Source organism: Macrotis lagotis, chromosome 3, assembly GCF_037893015.1.
Source record: "Macrotis lagotis isolate mMagLag1 chromosome 3, bilby.v1.9.chrom.fasta, whole genome shotgun sequence".
In the NCBI taxonomy this organism is placed as follows: domain Eukaryota; kingdom Metazoa; phylum Chordata; class Mammalia; order Peramelemorphia; family Peramelidae; genus Macrotis; species Macrotis lagotis.
Window position 1 is genome coordinate 273,206,780 of NC_133660.1, and position 25,826 is coordinate 273,232,605.

Consider the following 25,826-nt stretch of genomic DNA (forward strand, 5'->3'; position numbering starts at 1 on the left):
TTCCTTTGAGAAACTGTCAGAGACAAATTGTACCATAAGTAGAAGATAGGTTCGAATGAGGAGGGTCTGTGCATGTTTGTGACAATTTGCAGGTGAATAAAGAACTTTCTTGGAAGTTTGGAAACAATTAGATGTCAAGTTGAATGAATATGTTGCACTTAGTCTGAAGCAGAGCTTGCTATAATCACTGCCTGATGGTCCCTAAAAGCATGTTGTACCTGGTTGTGATGTTTGGAATCACTGCAGAAAGAATCCTATTATGCTTGTTTTTGGAAAGGAAACTGGTCTTTGTAACAAACCTGGGTCGTTATTTACTACTTAAGGTACCAGTAAAATATTTTTAGCCCAAACCTCTTGGATCACTGTGTAGAACTTCCAAGGGCTTTGTGAACCACTAATTGGGAAGTACTGCAAGAGATCTAATAGGGAAGCATGTTATTCACTTCCTTATAAAGAATGATGGATTGAAGTTCCTTTATGAAACATATATTTTCAGACATGAGAAATGCCATCCATTTGAGTGAGCAGAGATACTGAAAGATAAATTTTCAAAAACAGAAAGAAAGAGGTATTGGCTAGCCCCCAAAAAAGCAATGAACCAGAATGAAATCTCTTCTGCCTCAGGTAAATACAAAGAGCTGTCATTCATCATGTAATCTCAGATACTGAAGCAGATCAAATAAGACTGAAATTGATCACTAGGGTAATTACGTTAAATATAAACTAGATTATGAAGTAATAGTAATCTTTAATATTTGTATACCAAATGGCATGTGTTTATGAAGAAAACATTGAAAGTGCGGACAACAAAAGTGAAGACAATTTGTCTGATACTGTGGACAGAATATGCCCAGTTATAAGGTTTGAGTTCTAGTTTCAGCCGCCAGTAATTGGTTCAACTCACTCTGAACATACTGAACTCATGGATTGATTTGTGAATGTAATGAGAATGAATGCCAACCCTGTCTATATCACAGGTTTGTTGTGAGGATCCTAGATGATTGTATATGATGCTCTTTACAGTAAAATCATTCTTTGGATGTGAACTAATGATATTTTCATATGATTGACTGTCCCTTTGAAGACTTGTCTCCTTGCCTGGGAAAACAGAATGTAAATCAATTTATACAGTGGAGACAAAGGGTTATAAATATACATGTGTATATATGATTCTGTTGGTATATTTGATATTTGTTTTTTTTTTAAGTAGGAGAAATCAAACTTGAAATGAAAGAAACTCCTTCAGAGATAAATCTTTTTGTGGAAGAAACTCATAAGCAAAGATTCATGAATGATGGTCCTGATGACTATACAAGGAGAGAAAACTATGCTGTACATCAGAGAATCCACAATGGAGAGAAGCCTTATGAATGTAATCAGTGTGGAAAGAGTTTTACAGAGAAGAGCGGTCTTATTCATCATCAGAGAATTCACACTGGCGAGAAACCTTATGAATGTAATCATTGTGGAAAGACTTTCATTCAGAGAGCCCATCTTGCTGTACATGAGAGAATCCACACTGGAGAGAAACCTTATGAATGTAATCATTGTGGAAAGACTTTCATTCAGAGGGCCCATCTTGCTGTACATGAGAGAATTCACACTGGAGAGAAACCTTATGAGTGTAATGAATGTGGAAAGGCTTTTACAAGGAAGAGCAGTTTTATTGTGCATCAGAGAATTCATACTGGAGAGAAACCTTATGAATGTAATCAGTGTGGTAAAGCCTTCAGTCAACAACCATCCCTTATTTACCATCAACAAATTCATACTGGAGAAAAACCTTATGGATGTAATCAGTGTGAAAAGACTTTCACAAAGAAGAGCAGTCTTGTTCATCATCAGAGGATTCATACTGGGGAGAAACCTTATGAATGTAATCAGTGTGGAAAGACTTTCATTCAGAGGGCCAGTCTTGCTGTACATCAGAGAATCCACAGTGGGGAAAAACCTTATGAATGTAATCAGTGTGGAAAGACTTTTATTCACAAGGCCTATCTTGCTGTTCATGAGCGAATCCACACTGGAGAGAAACCTTATGAATGTAATCAGTGTGGAAAGACTTTTGTTCAGAGGGCCAATCTTGCTGCACATGAGAGAATCCACACTGGAGAGAAACCTTATGAATGTAATCAATGTGGAAAGACTTTCATTCAGAGAGCATTTCTAACTGTACATCAGAGAATTCACACTGGAGAGAAACATTATGAATGTAATCAGTGTGGAAAAACTTTCATTCAGAGAGCCCACCTTGCTGTACATGAGAGAATCCACACAGGAGAGAAGCCTTATGAATGTAATCAGTGTGGAAAAACTTTCACAACAAGCTCTCATCTTACTGAACATCAGAGAATCCACACTGGAGAGAAACCTTTTAAATGTAATCAGTGTGGAAAGACTTTCATTCAAAGAGCCCATCTTGTGGTCCATGAGAGAATCCACACTGGAGAAAAACGTTATGAATGTAATGAGTGTGGAAAAACATTTATAGATACAAGCAGTCTTACTGTACATGAGAGAATCCATACTGGAGAGAAACCTTATGAATGTAATCAATGTGGAAAGGCTTTCACACGGAGCTCCAATCTTGCTGTACATCTGAGAATCCACTCTGGAGAGAAACCTTATGAATGTAATCAGTGTGGAAAGACTTTCATTCACAAGCCCAATCTTGATGTACATGAGAGAATTCACACTGGAGAGAAACCTTATGAATGTAAACAGTGTGGAAAAACTTTCACAAAGAGCTCCAGTCTTGCTGTACATCATAGAATCCATACTGGAGAGAGACCTTATGAATGTAACCAGTGTGGAAAGACTTTCATTCAGAGAGCCATTCTTACTGTACATCAGAGAATTCACACTGGAGAGAAACAGTATGAGTGTAATCAGTGTGGAAAGACTTTCATTCAGAGGGCCCATCTTGCTGTTCACGAGAGAATCCACACTGGAGAGAAACCTTATGAGTGTAATCAGTGTGGAAAGACTTTCACAACGAGCTCCCATCTTGTTGAACATCAGAGAATTCACACTGGAGAGAAACCTTATGAATGTAGTCAGTGTGGAAAGACTTTCATTCAGAGGGCTCATCTTGCTGTACATGAGAGAATTCACACTGGAGAGAAACCTTATGAGTGTAATCATTGTGGAAAGACATTTATCGATACGAGCAGTCTTACTGTCCATCAGAGAATCCACACTGGAGAGAAACCTTATGAATGCAATCAGTGTGGAAAAACCTTCACAAGGAGCTTCAATCTTACTGTCCATCAGAGAATCCACTCTGGAGATAAACCTTATGAATGCAATCGGTTTGGAAAGACTTTCACAGATATGAGCTATCTTACTGTACTTAAGAAAATCCACACTCAAGAGAAACCTTATGGATATTGCTGATTCAGGGGCTCCCAAGGCCCAGGAGCTCTTGGAGCAGACTTTCCATACTGATCCCCAACACTGTCTTGTTTCACTTTGTCTTTTTGTGGGTTTTGCCATCTTAGAATTGAGTCATCATTGGAAGGGTTTTGGGATAAAGCTTGTAGGTCCCTATCTTTACTCTGCCATCTTGGCTCTGCCTCTGACGTTTTTCTTCCTGCACCTATTGAAGATTGATCTGAGAACACAACAAACCTAAAAAGGAAACTCAAAAAAGAATAGAGTTCCAAAAAAGATTTCTCCTCAATCCTTTCAAACAATAAAGTCTCAGTAATAACAGTAGGACCGACACAATTGTTATTAATACCATCAAATTCTTTCGACAAATTAGCTTACAAATACAATTTATTGGACCATTTAAAATCATACAAAAGTTATGTATTCAACAGATTAATTAAACATTCCTTCCTAAAAATAATTCTCTTTTTTTAAAAAAGAGCTTAAAATTTATCCTGATAAAAAAAAAACAAACAGTAATCACTGAGCTTTCATGAAGTAAGAAATCATGAGCAGGGGGTGGACCCAAGATGGCAGCACAAAGCTAGGAAACTCCCAAAGCTAAAAGAGCTTTAAATGAAGCCTCTAAACATACTGGAAAGCAGCAGAACCCACAAAAAATAAAAACCAGAGTGAAACAACTTTTCAATTCAAGAACTCTTGGAGGGACTTCAGGAAAGGCCTCTCTTATGGGGGTTAAAAAGGAATGGAGGAGATCTAGGAAGCCACTGGGAGGCTCTTAGCCACAGTAGAACTGAGGCACCAGTTCAGCAGGCCAGCCTGGGAACACTGGTGCAGCAGAGGGGACTGGTTTGGGCTACCCTAATGCAGGGTGCAAGCCAAGAGCACCTGAGACACCCAAACAGAAAAGCCAGGAGCCAGACCCCCAGATCCCAGCACAAAAAGCTTGAGACTTTTTGTCCCCCTGTGCCCCAGGAGCAAAAATCAACTTTAAAAATGAACAAAAAGACAAAAAGAGTGCTAACTACAGAAAGCTACTATTCTGATAGGGAAGATAAAAAGGCCTTTTCAAAAGAAATCAGGAGTAGGTGGATTTCAGAAAAACCTGAAAAGACTTATGTGAACTGTTGCTGAGCGAAGTGAGCAGAACCAGGAGAACCCTGTATACATTAACAACTTTGTGTGATGATCAACTGTGATAGACTTAGATCTTCTTATCATTCAGTATAGTAATCAAAGACAATTCTAAAAGATTTATGATGGAAAATGCCATCCACATTTAGAGAAAGAGCTATGGAGTCTGAATACAGACCAAAGCAGATAATTTTCACTTTTTTAAAATTTTTTTTTATTTATTTAAGTAATAGGGTTAAGTGACTTACCCGAGGACATACAGCTAGGTAATTATCAACTGTCTGAGGTCAAATTTGAACTCAGGTCCTCCTGACTCCAGGGGCAGTGCCCTATCCACTGCACCACCTTAGCTGCCCCTATAATTTTCATTTTTTATAAAGATTTGTGACTTTTTTATCTCTTATCATGGTGTTTTCCCTTTTCATTCTGATTCTTGTTTCACAACATGACTAATATGGAAACATGTTTAACATGAGTGTATATGTAGAACCTATACCAGATTACTTGCTATCATAGGGAGGGGGGAGGGAATGGAAGGAAGTAGAAAAAATATTACAGAAAATAAATGTTGAAAACTATTTTTACATGTAATTGGAAAAAAATAAAATTTAAATTTAAAAAGTGCCTTATGAAATGGTCTTTATCACAATAACAAAGTTTATCAGACCTGTTAAAATTTTCTCCATATCTTTTTCTTTTATCTTCTCTGAGAGCATGAGCTCATGCTGGTATAAAAGACATCACTAGAACATGGGTGATAGTTCACATAAAAACACCAACCTGGCCAATAACTATAAACCTCCCCCCAGTTATGCACTGGGATTCTTTGTATCTCATTGACTTAGTAGAAATTCCACAGCACAGAAAACTGCACAGGATTGATAAGAATTTATACTTGGATAAGCAAGAGGACCTCAGCCCAGATTTAAGTATAGACAGCCATTTCCTTCAGGGACGTGGGGGTGGGCTGGAGCTGTGTAGAGGAGAGAGGCTGCTGATAGCTCCTAGCATCTGAGGACGTTTGGCCAGGGGAACAGCTTAAAGCATACTCATTTTTGAACCTTCCTCCCCTCCCTCCTTCTTCAGCTCAAAAAAACTTGGGACTTTAACAAAGATCTGTCTCCACAGACCTTTCTTCCTTCCTTCTCTCATCAGTTTTTTTGTTTTGTTTGACTTTGGTCTGTGCTGTACATGTGTAACCTATATCAAATTGTTTACCTTCCTCAAGGAGAAGGAGAAAGAGAATCTGGGACTATAAAAGTAAAAGGATTTTAAAACTTGCATTTCCACATCATCAGGGAAAAAAAAGAAAAAAATTACAAATTAAAATGTATAAACCTAATGTGAAAATTGTTATTCCATCAAATGGGGGGGAGGATAAAATGTAAGAATCTTCACTTGGGGAAAAGCAAATCTCACAAAGAAATGGCTTGGGCAGAATTTCATAACTTGATCCAAAAGGAAGTGAGTAGAAGCAGGAACATACTGAAGAACCAGGACAATGGTGTGCCAGTAGGGCCTGTGTATGGCTCTGCTCTTCTCAGCAGCTCAAGGATCCAAGAAAGTTCTGAAGAACCCATGATAAAAAAAAAAAGCCAAGCCCCTCCAGAGAAAGACTTCATTGGGGATGAATGCAGATGGAAGCACATTAATAGAAAAAACCAACTCTCTGGAATGTCTCTCTTCCTCTGTCTCTCTCTGTGTCTGTCTGTCTCTATCTCTCTGTCTCTCTCCAACTTCTCAGATAAAGAGTAGATTTCATCATCTTAGCCCCATCCTCCAGGGATTTCAAGCTGCAAACCCTAGGAAATGCATGTCAAATTTTACAAGAATCTGCAAACCCTCCTGTTACCCTCCTGTTATCCTCCAGTTAGCTTCCAATGTGCTGGGTGGAAACCTTGTGGGATTTTGAAGCTACTGATGCTTTTTGACCCTAAGCAGAAACCTTGAAGAGCTATCACAAGGAGGGTTAAAGAGTTGAATTAGGGCCAGCCAAGTGGCGAAGTGGATAGAGCAAATCTGACCTCAGACACTTAATACTTACTTAATTGTGACCTTGGGCAAGTCATGTAACTCCATTGCCTTGCAAAAATAAAATTTTAAAAAAAGAGTTGAATTAAAATAATAATTAAATCACTGAACAGGGACAAGGGAAAGCTTAAGACTTTTATTTACTAACAGAAGGGCTTCCTACAGATTTCTCTGGGAAGTTTGAGTGAGCCTGATGAAACAGTTGATCTTTTCCTCCTAGATTAGAGTTGATTAGACTGATTCCTGGGGGGGGGATTGACTACTTGTAGCTGGCCCAAGTGGTCTGATTCCTTCTAGCTCTCACTAACTCTGTCCATTGACTCTCTCTCCAATTACAGCCATTATTCCCATCCTAAGTTAGCTTTTTACAACATTCTATTTCTAAACCTTGTTAATGGATTATAAACAGACTTGACTATTTACTTTTTCCCAAAATTAAACCTCATATTCACCTCCCTTTTCCTCCTACTGTGGGGTGGATGGAACTCAGTTTCAAATGTCTGGTCAGTAGGAAAGGGCAGAGTCATTCTGGTCAGAGTTAGAGCCCTGTAAGAGGGAGACAAGAAGTGGGGATGGATTTGGGATGGAGCAAACCCATATAGGAAACTCCCCTTTGATACCATGAAATTCTCCTTGCTCTCACAGCTTACTCATATACCCTCATCCTCATTTGGACTGTCAAAGGACTCTTCATTGACCACCTTAGGCAGGGTGGAGTCAGGTCCTGGGCCTTCAAAGGAAGGGGAACAAGGGAGGGAGAGCTGAGACAAGCTTAAAGGAAAAAAAAAATAAAACTTCTGCAAATCAGAGATTGTAATCCTTACTCTGGTTTAGAAATCTTATTAGCTTTTAGACTTAATTTTGTTTTGAGATAACCAATTTAGACAAGTCAAAAGAGTCTCGGCAGGGCCAACATATTTTAAGGTCCTCTATAGTTACACCATTGCTGGCAGGACTGACCTTTGATTGGATCCATATTTAATTTAGAAGTATCCAGAGAAGAACCTTCCTAAAGTGTAGCCTTCACCCCCAGAGCAAGCTTAGAAGGAATAGCCATTAGTCTGAGATTATTAGAGCAAGAAATTAGGGGACACTCACGTGTCTTTCAAGGTTGTGATTCTAGGGGACTACTTCTAGTGCCCCAGCACAGTAATGTCAGGACAAGAGTCTGGTTCACCAATTCTCTAATCTAAATAGCATGTTCACACCACTACTGTTAACCTTCACGAGTTTGGTTTTAAGAAAGAATTAAGCTAGCATTAACAAAGTGTGTTCTAATAAGGAAAAAACAAGTCTAACATGTGTGAGCCCCCAGGGTTGATCTTAAGAAAGAACAAATGGAATTAGGTGAACATAGATTATTAGTCCTCTAAACTTGTGGTTGATTCCTAAAAGGGAAACGTTGTGAATTGATCTTGAAAAAAGAAGAGGAAGAAAAGACAGAGGGTCAGTTGCATTCTTACTTGCCTTCTAAGCAGTTGTCAACAAGGTGGTCTAATGCTTAGAGGAAGCATCATGTCACTAAGATTTATAAAGAGCTGAGAGGATGCTAATATAGAGGAGGCTGAAACAAATGGGAAAATATATACCAGAGAAGAGATGAAATAAAGAATCAGTCAATTAGGATCTTAGAAACTGTAGATGGATAACAACTGGCATCATTTTCCTCAGGAGTAGAAGGAGCACAAGTCCAAAATAATAAAACTATATTGTCATATGAGAAAGGAAAGGTTTGAAACATCAGTGCTGCCCAGGTCTTAGCACCCATATGTTAGTTATACGAGGATGAAACTTGGAGGATAAAGAAAAGGTCTTTGGTGGGACTATGTAGTTAGGGATGGATGGGTTTGATTTTCTTCCCTTTTGATGCTCATTACAAAACTTGGATGTTGAGCCCTGGCTTCATTTTCAAGTTTGAGGTTGTAAACATCTGAGTATGTACTTCTTGCTATGGTTTGGTTCTTTAAATCAGCAGCACCCTGTCTCCCAAAGTTGCTCAGTGCATCTGAACCTCTTGACATCAAAGGCTCTTCAATTGTGATCTCTAAACATTCTTTATGTTGAATAGCCAGGCAAGGCCCCTGACCCATGTCAAATGCAGGTAGAATTGTGTAGATTGGTGGAATTGTGCTCAAATTCCCACACAGGATGTCTCCAAAGACTTAGTGACCTTTGAGGGTAAATTCCACTGTAGGACTGTAGTGGAAGACCCTCTGGAGGTTTGTCAAATTATATTTCAAGATCAATCTTGGACTCTTTGATAGTGGGAATAGGAAAGGGAGGGAAGGAAATTAACATTTTGTTAAGTTACTTTAATAGTTAAGGACTTTTCAAATATCTTATTTGAATGGGGGGGAGGGGATGTCTTGTTTGAAGGAATAAGTCCTAGCAATAAAAGGTGGAACTTCAGTAATTCATTTACCTTGATCATTCAGTTAACCTTTCTACACTTCATTTTTCTCATCTGTAAAATAGCAGTCTGAATTCTCTGGATACAGATGATATTCTCCATCACAGATCCCTGAAAATTGTCCCTATTACACTGATGGGATGAGCAAGTCCACCAACCTCACCCCATGTTGTTAATGTGTTTAAGATTCTGCTCATTTCACCCTGCATTATTTCATTTAAGTCTTCCAAGCTTTTCTGAAATCTCATCCTTCATGATTTCTTATAGGACAATGGTGTTCCATGACATACATATACCATAATTTGTTTAGCCATTCCCCAATTGATGGGCATCCCCTCGATTTCCAATTCTTTGCCAAGAAGTGGCTATCTAAACTGCTTTTGAGCAGGACTGTTTGGTCCTGTAGGTCTCTCCAAGAGGACCAGCCCTCCAGGGAGGCAAAGAGTAAGAACTGGACTGAGCTTCATTTTTCTTCTGGACATCTTTGATTTTTGATCCTGAAGTTATAAAAAATAAGTGAAGGGAGGGGAATAGTCTAGACAATTTCCTGACCTGTTCTTAGTGGTTGTTTAATAGATGCCTAACTAGAGCTTCATTGGGTTTAGTGATGAATGTCACTATATTAATTAGTTCCCCTTCACACACCCTTTGCCATTTTTCAGCTGAAGAGATTGAGAGATGAAAGATTTATCTGAAATCTCATCCCATTTTTATTAGCTGTGTGAGCCTGGGCAAATCACTTGACATAATTTCTGCCTCAGTTTCCTCATCTGTAGAGTGAGGATCATCTTCCTCCCAGGCTTGTTGTGAGGATCCAGTACAGCTTTTTGCAAGCTGTAGTGCCCTCTATGAATGCATTTAGTAGAAGCAGTAAATCACAAAGTTGAGATTTATCCTATAGCTTCAGATGCTGAATGTAATCTCTTCAAATCATGGCTGGGTCATTTCTGCATGTGTGACTGTGAACTGGTAAGGAGCTCCTGAAAGTTCCATATGGGGAGAAGGAAGTAGAACTCAGGAGTAGCCTCTGGGTGCCAAAAAAAGATAAGGAAGATCTTCTTCCCACCCCTCAGCAAGATGGGTGGTCCCCCTGTAGCAAGCTTATGATTCTATATGGACTGAAGTCACATAGGATGGGTGTAGATATTTGACTTATATCTCTATTGTTCATGGGAATACCCAAGGCCTGGGCTTAATTCATACCTCAGACACTGGCAATGTAATCCCAGTTAGTTCTTTACCTCTCTCTGCCTCAGTTTCCTCATCTATGAAGTGAGGACTTGCACTCACCAGCTGCAGGGGTCCAGCCTCCAAGGGGTCTCTGGAATCTGACAGGATGGATAGAGCCGGCGAAAGGAATTGAGTCAACACAAGGGTTTGAAGGCAGAAGCAGGTTGACTGTCTGCTGCTCAGATTTATTTTTATAGTCTCAGAATCATATGAGCATCAAGCAAGCAAGCCAAGATCATTTCCTTGGTTACAAAAGTTTACAATTTTTATTATCAGTCATATAGTTCATGTGGTTACAAGTTTAATCATGTAGTTAATTTCTTGTCCCTGCTCAAACCATGATGACTTTAACCTCTCTGTTGCCTAGTCTGTCACTGCATTGTAAAGTTATTAATTAAGGGGGCAGCTAGGTGGCATGGTGGATAAAGCACCGGTCCTGGAGTCAGGAGTACCTGGGTTCAAATATCCAGACTCAGACACTTAATAATTACCAGCCTGTTAAAGTTCACATACAAGTCACCTATACTGACTATTCTTTCACCATCTTTATCACATATTCCTGTGTATGATAAGCGGGGCAAAACTGTTGATTTCCCAAGAATTCTACCTAACCCATTTTTTATCTGTTTTCCCTGTATATATTCTCCTTGGAATTCCCAGTGTTGTATTTTCCAAAGATTTCATAATATTGAAACCTTTTGTATGCCTCAGGGGGAGGCAGTCCTGTTAAATTTGGACAGAGTTTACAATCTATTTTATTCAAGGAATTCCTCTGAAATCCTTCCTATAAAGGAATTCCACTATTAGGATGGGTAAGTTTTGCAATCAATATTAGTCCTACAAATATGGGTATACATGGAATCTCTATATATATTGAAGAAGGAAATGTTGTTCTATCAGGCAGTGTGTCCGCCTTGAGTCTGCTTGCCGCAACTGTGTCAAGCAGCTTCGAGACCCTGGCTCCCAACAACCAGCCTGTTAAGGCTTCTTCCAGCTTTTAAAATTATAATTGTATGAGTGTTTGGGTAACCTTTGCACTCTGCTTTCCCTGCTCTAAGTTTCAGTATCTCTTGCTCTATAAAATGAGTTAAAAGGATTAACTGATCTTTCACCTCAAATTTCTCTGATCCCTAGAGGAATATCTAGAAACTTCTAGGAATATCTGGAATACCCATTGTCCACTTTAACAGAGGTAACTTTACAAGGCAAAAGGCTTAGAAAAAGAATCTGTTGGTGTGTATGGGAGGTGAGGCACTGTCCACTAGGTCAGGCATTCAGGTGACCTTGGGTTAGTCACATCCCTTCCCTGAATTTCAATTTCTTCATGTGCTAAATAAGGAGGTTGAACTAGAGGGTCTCTGAGTTTCCTTCCAACTGTAGAGCTAGGAGACCCCTGCCTCACTTTAGTCATATGTAAAAGGAGGAGCTTGAGCTCCATGGTGAATGGAGTCTCATCTAGTTTGACCCCACCACAGGGTTAACTGAGAAGTTGATGTAGTTCAACTCTCCTAACCATATGGCCCAGCACCTAGAAGCCCCTTAACTTCCCCTTTGACCAGCAAGAATGGTAAAGAGAGTCCTGCTTCTTCCCTGAAAGGGTCCCAGGGAGACCCTCATCTTTCCCAGGCCACTTGGTCTAGATTTCTCTTTTTCAGTTGTTTGTAAACAGCATGACCCCCCTTTTCCAAAGTGCTTTCGGTCAGTCCCCCCACAACTCTCAGGGAGAGGGAATGCAAAGCTTTGCGTCCTTATTTTACAGATGAAGAAACAGTAACTAAAAAATCTTGGGATGGGGGGGCTGGTGACTTCAAATCACCAGGTTCAATTCATTTTTCAGATGAGGTAACTGAGTCCTAGGGAGGTTGAGGGATTTGCTCAAGGTCCTACAGACAAAAAACTTCAAAGGCAGGATTTGAACCCAGGTCATGTGACTTCAGGACCAGTGAGTGGCCTTTCCACACACAGGCTGCCTCCCTACTTGCCCCAGATCATACCACTTGTCAGGGACAGGGATGCAGGTCTCTGGACTGCCAGAAAAATTGTTACTAAAGCATCTTCCTTAGCAATAAATGTCTTGGGGGCAGCTAGGTGGCACAGTGGAGTCAGCCTTGGAGTCAGGAAGACCTGAGTTCAAATCCAACCTGGGCAAGTCACTTAACTCCATTGCCTTGCAAAAACAAACCAAATTTTAAAAAAACAATAAATGTTTTTCAACCATATTAGTTCAGCTATGGACAATGTTATCCCCATCTAGAAGAAGAAAAACAAAAACACAACAAAAACAACCCTTCAGAATCTGATGAACACTTTATAAAAATTATCTCTTTCCCTTAATCTTAATTCCTCATACCAAAAATGACTAATCTGTAAACATGTTTATCAAGAATATGTATATAAGTGTTAACTTGACTGTTCGCCATTGAGGAGGGGGGAGGGAAGGAAAGGGAGGGTAGAACGAAATTTTAAAACTTAAAAATACACATGTGCATATGGATAAAAAAAATAAATAAATAAATGTCTTTTAGAGATTTAAGGGATTATGTACTACTTTAATATCTTTTATAAGCCTGAACTACATTGAACATCCTTCCAGAAATCTCTGAGGGATGGGCAGTAACCATAATAGAATTCTGGCCCTCATTTCTGATAGTGACCAGGAAATCAGTCATTTCCTTACTGCTGGAAGGCCCTAATGGGAAGAAGGTGGGGATGTGCAGCCAAAATGCAAAAAATCCTCCTCCTTGAGGAGCTGTCACTTTACTATGATAAATATAAAAACCAACAGTTTTTTACACTAATGTTTTTAAAGAAGAGTCAAAACTTTCGAATTAACTCTTTGGTTCCAAGATGGTTTTCATGATACTCAGGACATTTCTCATTTGCTCGATTTTAAAAAGAAAAATTTTAAAAAACAAAACCAAACATGAAGTCTTCTTGGTGCCAGTTAACTAAAAAGCTCTAGAAATAATGAGGCAAGAAGTGAAATGAAGTGCAATTACAGCATAGCCGTTTGGAAAGGTGGGTTAAGAAGAATATTATACAGAAGTCCTGGAGCAAAGGGACATTTCTTTTAGAAGGATTTTTCTTTTGGTTTCTGTTCTTTTGTTGCAGTACTTCATCTACTGCTTTGATCTGTAAATATAAAATATTTATATATAAAATATAAAATAACCTACAATCTCCATTGTTATCTTAAATTTGCTGTAATCAGATATATAATTTGTATCCAGATTTTTATTTTATTGCTTCATGTCCTTATAAGTCCTTCATAACTAATAGATGATTGTAGCCCTTGCCCAAGTATTTTTTCTAATAAAACAAAGCACATCACATTTAGTATCTCCTTGTAACAGTTTCTCATCTTTTTACGAACATTTTTTAAGAAATAATTCTTAAAAGCCAATTTCAACATTGGGAGAAGGAGAGAACATTAATAGATTTGAACATAACAGTTTAGAAAATATTTTGGTATCCATGTAGGCATTTTTGATCACTCGATTTTTCTTTTCCTGCTTTTTTTTTAAAATATGGTGACTATATGATTTACAGAGAGAGAGAGAGAGAGAGAGAGAGAGAGAGAGAGAGAGAGAGAGACTTTGTTTTGTTTTACCTCTACATATCCAGGATAAGAATCTGATGATGTGAATAAAGAAATACCATGGGCTGTTTTTACTATAGGACAGAACTTTACCAGGGAGCAAAACAGGTTGACTGTTTAGAAAAAGGGAACATTTGAAAAGACTATTCTTAACAAAGGAGCATGTGAAAAGGTTCCACCATATAAACATTTTGATTATTAAAACTGTAGAGGCAGCTAGGTGGCACAGGGGGCAGCTAGATGGTGCAGTGAGGACGTCTAGGTGGCACAGTGGATAAAGCACTGGCCCCGGGGTCAGGAGTACCTGGGTTCAAATCTAACCTCAGACATTTAATAATTACCTAGCTGTGTGGCCTTGGGCAAGTCACAACCCCATTGGCCTTGCAAAAATCTAAACATCTAAAAACATGTAAAAAAAAAACATTTGATCTGTGGTCTCAGATTCTTTCAGTCTTGTTAAATAAATGTCATCATGTGAAAAAAAAATCCAACAGTTTGTATGATGGGAACTGATTGGAAGTCCAAAGAAAACAACCCAGAGCCTTCTCAGTCTGATCTCTGGGATATCCATTTAGGGTTTTCTTGGCAAAGAGATTGGAGGGGTTTACCATTTCCTTCTCCTGTTCATTTTACAGATGAGGAAACCAAAAGGGTTGAGTGACAGCTAGTAAGTGTCTCAGGCCATAATTGAACTCTAGAAGATGAGTTTTCTGACTTCAAACCTGGTGCTCTGTCTACTGCACCAGCTAGCTAGCACTTACTATAGGAGTTAAGTGCTATTATTACAACCCATTTTACAGATGAGGAAACTGAGGCCAACAGAGGGTTTTGAACAGCATGATAGGGCTAGCAAATTGGTGGGATTGAAATTTGGGTCTTCCTGACATGAGACCCAGCATGCTATTGATTCTACTCCCAGCTATATACTGATTTTTAAACTGAACACTGTGAAAAGGTTCCTCCATGCTTGCTGTAGAAAATGAGAGAAGACTTGGACAAACACTCTTGCTGAAGAATGGAAATCCACATTTTTTGTTTCTGTTTTTTGCTCCTTAACCAGGTAACTGTATGAAAAATGTATTTTAGTGTTGCCTCATGACAAGTACTTATATTAAATGATAAGTGAACCAGAAGGTCACTTGCACATATGACCTTGTTGTTGTTTTTTAAACAATGTTTATTTTTAAAACAACCTTTGTAAGGAAACACTTTCTTCAGACTTCAATTTCTTTTTTTCAACTGCTGGCAAACCAGCTCCACTCTTACTGAAAGTTTACTGAATGACTGATCTGCACTGTCAAACAATTCACCTGCCAGGGGATAGAGAATCACTAGGTAGAAGAGAGGCTGAATAAGGAGGATCTGTGCATGTCTGTGGCAAATTGTACAAGAATAAAGAACCTTCTTGGAACTTTAGAAATTATCCCAGGTCAAGTTGGAAGCATATGTTGTACCTTTTCCTGAAGCAGAGCATCATTTCATGACCCCAAGAGCATACTATGTCTCATTGTGCTGCTTTGGAACCACTGCAGAAGAAATCCAATTATGGCAGAAACATGCACATGCTTGTCATCCAAAAGAAATAACTGGAACAAAATTGACCCATTATTTACTCTTTAAAGTGCTAGTACCAAAGTTTTAGCCTGGCCCCTTTGGATCACTGCCTAGAACCTCCTCGAGCTTTGTGACCCACACTAACTGGGAAGGGCTGCAAGAGGACTAATAGGGAATCATGCTGTCCACTTCCTGATGAAAGGATGATGGACACAAGTTCCTTTAGGAAATGCATATTTTCAGACATGGGAAATGTCATGCATTGGTGGGGAGGGGGAAGGAAATGTGGTATAGGTAATTGATCCTGAACTTTTCAAAATTGTATTTTTTACAAGGAATTAATTTTAGTTGAGTTATTTTAGTGAGCAGAAGCATTGAAAGATATTTTTTAAAAAGAAGTAAGTAGGGGCAGCTAGGTGGCACAGTGGATAGAGCACCAACCCTGGAGACAGGAGGACCTGAGGTCAAATTCGACCTCAGACACTTATAATTACCTAGCTATGTGACCTTGGGCAAGTCACTTAACCCCCTTGCCTCACAAAAGCCAAAAAAAAAAAAGTAATGGCTATCTCCCAGATCAAAATCTCTTCTGCCTAGGTAAATACAAACAAAAGTGTTGACATTCATCATGTGATCTCAGATACTGCAGCAGATCAAATAAGAATAAAATTGATGACCAGGGAAATTATATTATGCTTACTTGAAAACTAGATTATGAAATAATCAGAATGTTTAGTATATGTCCTTCAGATGTGCACCAAATGTTTATAGAAAATTGAAAGCACAGACAATGAAATTAAAAGTGAAAAAACAAGATTCAGAATGTAGGTAATTTTCCTGGTACAGCAGACAGAACAAAATTTGAGTTCTAGTCCCAGCTGCTGGTCTAATCCCTGAACCATTCTGAACTCATGGCTTGAGTTGTGAATGCAATGAAAATGAATTCCAGCCCTGCCTGGTCACAGGTTTGTTGCAAGAATCCAAAGTGATTGTGCATGACGCTCTTTGTAGATAAAATCATTCTTCAAATGTGAACTAATGCCATTTTAAAATGATTGATTCTTCCCATTAAAGTATAAATATAGATATGTATATATGTGTCTGTGTAGGTATATTTAATATTTGTTTCTTTTAGTAGGAGTACTCAGACTTGAAATAAAAGAGGCTCCTGCAGAGTTAAGCCTTTCTTTGGAAGAAATTTAAAAACAATGATTTAAGATTGATGGTCCCCAGGACTTTACTTGTAGAGAAATTTGTCCTATACATCAGAAAATCCCCAGTGGGAAGAAACCATATAAATGTAATCAGTATGGAAAGACTTTTGCAGAAAAGAGCTGTCTTATTCATTATCAGAGGATTCACACTGGTGAGAAACTTTATGAATGTAATCACTGTGGAAAGACTTTCATTCAGAGGGCTCATCTTGCTGTACATGAGAGAATCAACAGTGGAGAGAAACCTTATAAATATAATTACTGTAGAGACTTTCACACATAACTCCAATGTTGCTGAACAGCAGAGAATCCATACTGGAAAGAACCCTTATGAATGTAATCAGTGTGAGAAGACTTTTATGTATACAACTCCAGTCTTTTTTGGCTATCAGAGAATCCTCACTGGAGAAAAAAACTTTATGAATCATTGGAAAAACTTTCAGTCAGAAGACTAGTTTTGCTGTAAATGAGAGAATCCATAATCAATGTGGAAAGACTCTTTAGATGCAACTTTAAACTTGCTGTGCATCAGAGAATGCACAGTGGAGAAAAATCTCATTAGTTTAATCAGTGTGGTAAAGCCTTCAGGCAACAGACAGCCCGTATATCCCATCAGAGAATTCATACTAGATAGACATCAAATCACTGAAATGAATGAAGAAAGTCATTCAAATGGCAGAAAATTCTTAGCAGAAAATTCATTTTGGACACAAGCCATCTATGGATTCAGAGTGAGAATGCCTTCAGTCAGAGATTTTATATCAGAGGATCCATACTGGAAAGAAGCCTTATGAATATGTTCAAAGGGAACATAGATAGAGGTTACTGGTGAAGGGCTAAATTTTGAAAAGGAGACATTATAGTTAAAAGTGCAAAGGGAAATGTAAATAGTAAATGAATGAATGAAATTGCCCATTTCAAAAAAAAAATCTCATCTCATATAATTGTCTGATTCTCTGAAAACAACTGATGTAGCCCTCTGATTCTGGGATGATCTCAGTAATTTCCAGCTGACTGGCTTCCCTGGTTAAGGCCACTTGTAGAGAAACTACTTGTAGAGAAACTCTCTGCCTAAAAAAATCTCCAACTTTTATCATTTCCCCTTTTGGGCATTTTAATGAGTATGATAGGGTAAGCAATTAGTAAATGGTCAAAGGATATGGGCAGACAGTTTTCAAAGGAAGAAATTAAAGCTGTTTATATTCATTATTGATTAGAGAAATGCGAAGTAAAACAACTCTGAAGTTCAACCTCATACCTATCAGATTGGCTAAGATGAGGAAAAGGGAAAACGATCAATGTTGGAGAGGTTGTAGGAGGTTGGAACATGAATGCATTGGAGTGATGGAGCTGGGAAGCACTCCAACCATGCTGGAGAGCACAGGGAACTCTGCCCAAAAAGCAATCAAACTGATCATCCTCTTTGACCCAGCAATTCCAATTCTAGGCCCATATCCAGAAGAAATCACAAAATGTGGGAAAAGTTTCACATGTTCCAAAACATTCCTATCAGTTCTTTTGGTAGTGACAAAGAATTGGAAATTGAGGGGATGCCCATCCACTGGAGACTGGCTGAACAAGTTATGGTACAGGAATACTAAGGGATATTTTGTTCCATAAGAAACCATGAATGGGTCAGACTCTAGAGAAGCATGGAATGACTTACAGGAACTGATGCTGAGGGAAGAGAGCAGAAGCAAGAGAACATTGTACACATTAACAGCAGCATTGTGAGATGATCAACCTTGATGGAAGCGGCTCCTCTCAGCAGTTCAGAGAGCTAGGACAACCATATTAGAAGAGCTATGGATAATGTTATCCCCATCCGGAGGAAGAAAAACAAAACAAAGTATGAATGAATACTACATTCACTTTTTAAAAAATTTCTCTTATGTATTTCTTTCTTGTGATTTTATTTCTTTTCCCTTAATTCTAATTCCTCATTCCAAAAATGAATAATCTGAAAACATGTTAAACAACAAATGTGTATGTACAATATTCACCTGATCGATCACTGCTGAGGGGATGGGGGTGGGAAGGGAAGATGGAAGGAAACTATGTAATTTAAAAATATGCATAAACATGTGGATGAATGGGATTTTTACATTTTTGTTTATTTAAGGCAGCAGGGTTGAGTCACTTGCCCAAGGTCACATGGATAGGTAATTATTAAGTGTCTGAGGTCAGATTTGAACTCAGGTCCTCCTGACTCCAGGGTCAGAGCTCTGTTCACTGCACTACTTAGCTGCCCTTCATGTGGATGAATGTTGAAAAACTTTCATAACAAGTAACTGAAAAAATAAAATAACTCATCAATTGAAAAAATATATGATAGGGTGAGGTGGTGCCTCAGAGTAGTTTTATATTTTTATAAATTTGATTCAGCTCTCATATCTTTAGAAAATAGATCTTTATCAGAGATATTTGTTGCAAAAATTTACTCCCACTTTTCTACTTTCCTTTTAATTTTGATTGCATTGGTTTTCTTTGTGCAAAAAGTTTTTAATTTTATTTCACAACATGACTATTATGGAAATGTTTTGCTCGACTACATATATATAACCTGTGAGGAATGTAGGTAGTTGATCTTCACAGGGTGTGTGTGTGTGGGGGGGGGGTCCCTAGGGAATCTATTACAAAGGGGAATGGTTCTAGCCAATCACAAAACTGGAGTTTTCCTAATCCCATTCCAGAGATGGCAAACCCAAGATTAGAAAAAAATCCAGTTTTCAACCAGTCAAGAGTAACCTAATGTAACTGAGTTTTCGCAATTAGGTAATTGAATATTATCCCACATACCCCCGTGACAATCAGGATTCGTGAGCAAATTATGCATCATATGATGGGGGGATTATATTAGGGGCATGTCATGAGATGGGCAGACCTCTTAAATTGTAACTCAAACTCTGAGATCCTATGAAAAATCCAAGAAGGAGGGGAAAGAGTTTCTGAAGACTATAAATTACTTGATGTTCCAATGCTACCTTGTGCCTCATGCTAGGTAAGGCACCCATATCTTGCAAGGTTCATGAATAAAATCTACAATATTCTCTCACTCTAGAAGGTTTTTCTTTGTTTTATAGATAACATAATCTATTTCAAATTGCTTGTCTTTTCAATGGAGGATAGGGGGCAGCAGAAGGTTATGGAGAGGGAAGAAGGGAGAGAATTAGGAACTCAAAGTTTTGAAAGTTAATGTTAAGAATTGTTTTTACACATAATTGGGGAAAATAAAATATAATAAATATAATAAAAATTACCTTATTTTAGATTTGGTAATTCTCTTTATATTTTCTTTGATTCTAAATCTTTCATTTATCTATACATCTGCCAGGTAAACTATTCCTTGCTCTCCCTGACCCCCCAGAGTCTGTGCCACCCAGGGACCTAGGAACAGTGCCCCAGGAAGAGCTCAAAAAGGATTGTAAAAATCAAATAAAAGAGATAGAATAAAAATTGGAAAAAGAAATGATTATGGAGAAAAAAGAGTCAACAGCCTGGAAAAGGAAGCGTTGAAAATTAGCTGAAAAAAAACCAAATTCTTAAAAAATAAAATTGGCCAAGTAGAAAAGAGATCCATTGAAGAAATAATATCTTTAAATGTACAATTGGCCTATAGAAAAAGAAATTAGAATTGGGCAAGTGGAAGCTAATGACTTTATAAGATATCAAGAATCTGTCAAACAAAATCCAAAAAGCTGGAAAAATTGAAGAAAATGTAAAGCATCTCATAGGAAAAACACCTGACAACATGATTTTTTATCTTTCCCTCAAATCTTCTCACTCTCTTCTTCCAAATTTCCATCTTTCTATTAGAGGGGACACATAGAAGAGTAAGACACCTTCAGACAGCTGTGATTATTAGGAAAGACAATATCAACCCTGAATTTGCCATTTTGTAACTGTCCTCCCTCTTCCTTTTTCAAACTTATTTCTGGGAAACTCCCAGAAGGCAGCATCCTTCTCTCCTAACAATCAGAGATAGAAAGCTGGCAGAGACTGAGTTTAGCAAAGATCCCCATCATTTTATAGCTTTAGCATACTGAGACAAGGCAAATGAAGTGACCAATGTCCCACTGGATATGTTGGTCATTTCAATCCACATCCTCCAGCTTCTAAGCCAGGGAGCTGCCTCCCAGTCTCACCCCACAAAACTTGTCCTGGATCTTTACTCTATCCCTGCCTAGCCCTTCCCAAATGCCCCACTTTGAGACCAAGTTGGCTGATTTTGCCCCTTTCCTGGCTTTTCCTGATCCCTTCCTTTGCTCAGGCTGATGCCTAAAATGCCCTTTTTTTCCTCTCATAGACCTTCCTATCCCCCCCCCCCCCACGGTCCTACTTCAGTCCCCCAAAGGATGACTTGAATTCTGGTGATTTGGGGAAGATGGAGGGTTGGGGGGCTCAGAGACATTCTTGCTGTTGTTTGTTTATTTCAATCATGGCTGACTGACATTTATAGGAAACTGTTAGCCAGAGGCTCTGACACACAGAACTGAGACAGAAACCAATTCATTTATTTAATTTATTTAAAACCCTCTCTGATCCAGGCATTGAGGGTTCTAAGCTTCTGGTTGTCTATGGGAGAGAGGGGCCCTAGGGGCTGCCCTATTGGGACAAGGGAGTGGGGCTAGTCAAGGGGATCTGACTGCTTCAGGGGATCTTTTGAAGCAGGACTGCCAGGTGGAAGTGCTGAGCTTCAGATAGGACATAGCAGCAGTATGTAGATGTCCCCAAGGGATGCAGGGTGAGAATCTAGGGAGAGTACTGCTCCTTTTGCCAGACTTTTAATGAAGGAATCAGGTAAACAAAGCATATGATGATGGCAATGATGATGACCAACACATTCAGGATGATGGCAGCAATGTTCAACTTTTTGGAGGTGTTTGCATAGGCCAAGGCACTATTCATGTCACCAACCAACTTCTGATCTCTGGACTAGAGGTAGAAATAAACAAACACCAGAAGGCAGAGAGTGAGATTCCTGAACATGGAAGACTGTAGTCTCAGTTTCCCCCACTACAAAATAGGAGTGAAGATCAGGACCCCCACCCCTACTCCATGGGACCCAGGGAGATTTGACTTGTCTGGGGAGGAGAGTCTGGAATTCCTGAGAAAGATTAGAGCTGGGAGAGTAACAAAAAGGATTAAGCCTAGGAGGAATAAGGCTGTGTGTGAGGAGGGGTCCCAGTGATGCAGAATTGTGAATGTAGAAATTGGGTGGGAGATGTGAATTGATTAGAAGTAGAGAATTATGATCCTAACAGAAAGAATTGTAATCTTAAAGGCTGCTCAAATTAGGTGGAAATCCCCATTCTTGATATGCCATTGATTCATTGTTAAATATAAAATTTGTATCCTAATTTCCTTAGGCTTCACCCTCTACCTAATTCTGGGTCCAGAAGAGAAAGTTAGTTCATCTTTTGCCCTCTGGATGAGAAGCAAGACATAAAAACCTGGGTTAGACTCCAGCTCAGGGCCACAGTCTTCTGACCATGGCCCAATCAACACTGCTTGGCTGTTCTTTTATCTTTCCCTCTCTCTCTCTCTCTCCCTATCCCTTCCTATGTGTTGTAACTTCTTTAATAAATTTTTTGTTTTATTTCCACCCTCGGGGGCAGCTAGGTGGCAGTGGATAGAGCACCAGCCCTGGAGTCAGGAGGATCTGAGTTCAAATCCATCCTCAGACACTTAATAATTACCTAGCTGTGTGGCCTTGGACAAGCCACTTAACCCCATTAGCCTTGCAAAAACCTTAAAAAAAAAAAGACTCAATTTATTTCCACCCTTGCTTTCCCTGAATCTAAATAATGATTCCTCATAGGCAGAACAGAACTCAAGGAGCCTACAGCTACACCAGAAGTTCAGAAGTCAGTGCTACAACTAGGGTGGGCTGGGCAGCATGGTGGTAGCCCCTCCTCAAGGTCCTCATTGGAGGCCTCCAATCACTTCATTCCAACTCAGTCAGTCTTCTCTCTCCTAGGGTTAGGGATAGGGCCCTGAAATCCTGTAATATTCTGCCCTTACTCTTTCTCTTGCTGCTCAGCCCTAGCCTTCCTAGTCCCTTGTCATCCTACCATTGGGAATCTTTCCAAGACCACCTCCAGGCCCCCTCTGCTCCAGTCTTGACCTGTCCCCTAAATCCCAGACAGGCACTGTGCTTGCTTAGCTGCTCTACCTGGGGGCTGCACCATCTTCCAGACCACAGACCCAAAAGCCATTCTCTCTGATTCTTCCCCAAAATCCAGCCAAGTGCCAATCCTCTCTCCATGGCCACACCTAGTTCAAACTCACTCAGAACTGGTCTCCCTCTCCTGGCTGCACCCACCTGGGCCAGGTGGAAGTGCTGAGCTTCCCTGAGTCTTCCCAGGCCTATGCCATCCCTGTTCTTTTTCTCAGGCTGCCCCCTATCTAAATGGCTTCTTTCCTTTTGGAGACCCCCCCCCCCATCTTCCCAAAGCCACTTCAAGCACTGCATCCAGGGAGCTATCCTCCACCCCATCTCCTCTGTGGCTCCTTCTCATAGTAACTGACTCCAGAACCAGCTTCTTTCCCCCCTGCAGCCATGTCCTCCCTTAAGGGTTGTAGGGGTACACTCCTTATCCTTGGTGGAATGTGAGTTCGCCTTCCTGGAGGGTCTCAAGGACCGGGAATATCTGACCACCCCCAATCATAATCATAATTTAATGGGGCCTCAGAGGACGAACTAAGGATTGAGAAGAGCAGAGAAAGGGGCAGAAACAAAGAAGAAAAAGAAGAGAGTGGGTGAAGGAAGGAGCTTGAGAGGGAAGGAAGGGGGTGGGAAGAGCAAGTGAGGGGAGTGAGCAAGAAGGAAAGATTGGGGAACAAGGGGAGAAAGAAGGAAGCGGGAGGAAGGAAGAGAGGAAGAGAAGGAGAAAGGACAGGGGCGAGGGAGCAGGAAGAAAGTGGGAGAAGGAGGGATGGGAGAGAGGGAGAAGAAAGGAAGCCGGAGAAGGAAGAGATGGAAGAAATCTGGGGAGAAGGGGAGACAGGCAAAGGGAGAAGGGGGGAGAGTAGAGGAAGGATGGGTGGGGGAGAGGAAAGAAAGAGAGGATTGGGAGCCCCGAGGGAAGGCGCCAGACAGCCGAGTGGAGGATCCCTCTCTTGGGGAGTCAGCTGTCCCGCCCCTCGGGTGCTGAAGTTACCTTGACCGAATAAACGAGCGCCACGAAGCTGAGACAACAAGGGTTCCCCAACACCAGCAGGTTGAAGAGGGAGGCCAGCAGGTAGTCCCGAGGAGGCTTAGAAGGGAGACTCTTCACCAAACCCCCGGGCTGCATGGCGATGACCGTGTGCTCGGCCATGACTTAGAGCAATGGGGCGAGGGGGCGAGTGTGGGCAGCTTCCGACGGGGCACACGGGCTAGGGCTCCTTCTGAGAAGGGGGCACTGGGCCGGAAAGTCTGAAGGTGCTTCTGAGTTCGAAAAGAGGGGGCCCCTGTTGGAAATAGTGACCGGGGCGGGGGCAGGGGCAGGAGCTGGGAGAGGCCAGAGGAAATTCTGAACTCCTCCCTCCTCCAGCTCCACCCCTCCCCACCCTCTGGTCTTGTCTTCCCGGAATGTTCCCCATCCTCCAGGAACCCCGCCAGGCATGGTCCCTGCTCCCTGGATAGAACTAGCTCCAGACCCTCCTGCCTCCCCTAGTCACCATCCCCTTTCCTCTGTACCTCGTTAAGGGGATGGTGCAGTCAGTCAGAGCTGGTTCTAGGTCCGACGCGGGGCGGGGGGGGGGGGGGGGGCTAAGGCACATCTCTAAGAGGACATCGAGAAGATGGGGGGAAGGGTAGGTCACAACTGCTGAGGCCAAGTCCTTGCATTCCTCATGCAGGGACGTAGAGCAGGTAAGCCAGGGGTCCTAGGTTCCAATCTCAACTTTATTAAACCGTAAAATGCTGGGCAAGTCACTGGACCCTTTGGGCCTCAGCTTCCTCTTGTGAGCAAGCCTCTGGCACCAAGGTCGGGGATTTCCTCTGTGTGTGTGTGTGTGTGTTTCGGTAGGAAATTTGGGCGTGTGATTTCTTTAGAGGAAGAAATTCTTAGTGTGAAATTCCCCTGGGGAAGCAGGTAGTCCACACTGCCGTAACTGGGGAGTCATGCAAATTGTCCATGGAAGGATTCTCTTTGACAGGGATGCTGAAAAAAAATTTTAAAAATAAGTTTCAAAATGGAGTCGGCGTCTTCCAAGTCACCTTAAGCTCCTTAAAGCAGGAACCTGAACTCCTGGTGAACGTCTCCATCCAACCTTAGAGCTTGACATCTAAATAGACTCCTCCATTAATATTAACAAATGTGTCTTTGAGAAGTTTCATCCAATTTGTTATAGAATCCTGCTGGCATCACCAAAAGCAGATGAGCAAGAACCTGCAAATGTAAATACAGAAGGGCAACCCTTGGTGTGCTCTTCTTTTTGATCCAGCTGGCTTCCTTCCAGTAGCTCAAAGGCAGTATTCTAACCTCCAACCTTTGGACAGTCTTCTTCCATGACTACCTCCCTCCCTCTGCCTCTCAGAATCCCTTGTTTCAAGGCTCATCTCATATGCCATGTCCTGCAGGAAACCTTTCCCCTATCATCTGATCTCTCTCCCTCACTAAGTCCTTTTCTCTTAAGGATCCAGGCTGCCCATCCTTTGCCGCAGGAAAATTATTATCAAATGAGATCATCCTTGTCAAACTTTAGCACAGCTAAAGCACACATTAGGTGCTTAATAAATGATCCTTCCCTTATTTCCTTCTAGTCATGGTTGTGGGAGGCTACTGGGAGGTTCCTGGAGGATGGCTTCCACTCTACCTCTACCAGTTCATTACGTTGTGCAGGTGAAATTTTCCATGACCCCTACCTCCCATATGATACCCAGTGATCTTAGGTAGATTTCTATTCAAAATAAATTGGCAAAGGGATTAAAAAAAACAGTCCTGGAGTCAGGAGGAGCTGAATTCAAATGCAACCTCAAGCACTTCTGAGTTGTGTGACCTTGGGTTAGTCATTTCTTCCTGTTGTCTTCAGGACATGTAAAAAGAGCTGGAGAAAATAACGGAATACTGCTCTGGTATATTTGCCAAGAAAACCAAGGAGTCAAAGCCACAACAAAACATTGGAGCTGTCCAAAAGAGGAAGGTCTACTTCAGACACATCAATGATGGCCTTAAAGTAGACAATTGCTGATTTGTTCAAAATGGATTTTGAAAAAATTTGAGTAGAGCTCTCATCCATTGTTTGGTTGATTGTTGTCCATTGTAATGGAAGA

At 40.5% G+C, this 25,826-nt stretch overlaps 2 protein-coding genes across 2 annotated transcripts in view; one reads left to right on the forward strand and one right to left on the reverse strand.

The window, feature by feature from the left end:
• The window catches only part of ZNF268 (zinc finger protein 268), an 81,871-nt gene extending 65,245 nt beyond the window's left edge, over positions 1 to 16,626 (forward strand). The window contains exon 12 of the mRNA XM_074231618.1: positions 1,208 to 16,626. Within this exon, the coding sequence (XP_074087719.1) occupies positions 1,208 to 3,396 (2,189 nt within the window). The 3' untranslated portion in view covers positions 3,397 to 16,626. The remainder of the gene's footprint in view (positions 1 to 1,207) is intronic.
• A 3,825-nt stretch (positions 16,627 to 20,451) lies between these two features.
• Positions 20,452 to 24,057, reverse strand: LOC141518539 (interferon-induced transmembrane protein 3-like). Its single transcript, XM_074230655.1, has 2 exons — positions 23,728 to 24,057; positions 20,452 to 21,499 (listed from the first exon to the last, which is right to left on the reverse strand). Exons 1-2 carry the CDS (start codon positions 23,884 to 23,886, stop codon positions 21,317 to 21,319), a joined length of 342 nt encoding a protein of 113 aa, XP_074086756.1. The 5' UTR covers positions 23,887 to 24,057; the 3' UTR covers positions 20,452 to 21,316.
• Positions 24,058 to 25,826: the final 1,769 nt, after the last annotated feature.

Bases quoted from the DNA above. Each gene is read 5' to 3' on its own strand.
- LOC141518539 (XM_074230655.1), bottom strand. From the start codon at position 23,886: ATGGCCGAGCACACGGTCATCGCCATGCAGCCCGGGGGTTTGGTGAAG. The intron at 21,500-23,727 runs GTAACTTCAGCA...TTCTACCTCTAG, and splicing joins CGCTCGTTTATTCGGTCAAG to TCCAGAGATCAGAAGTTGGT.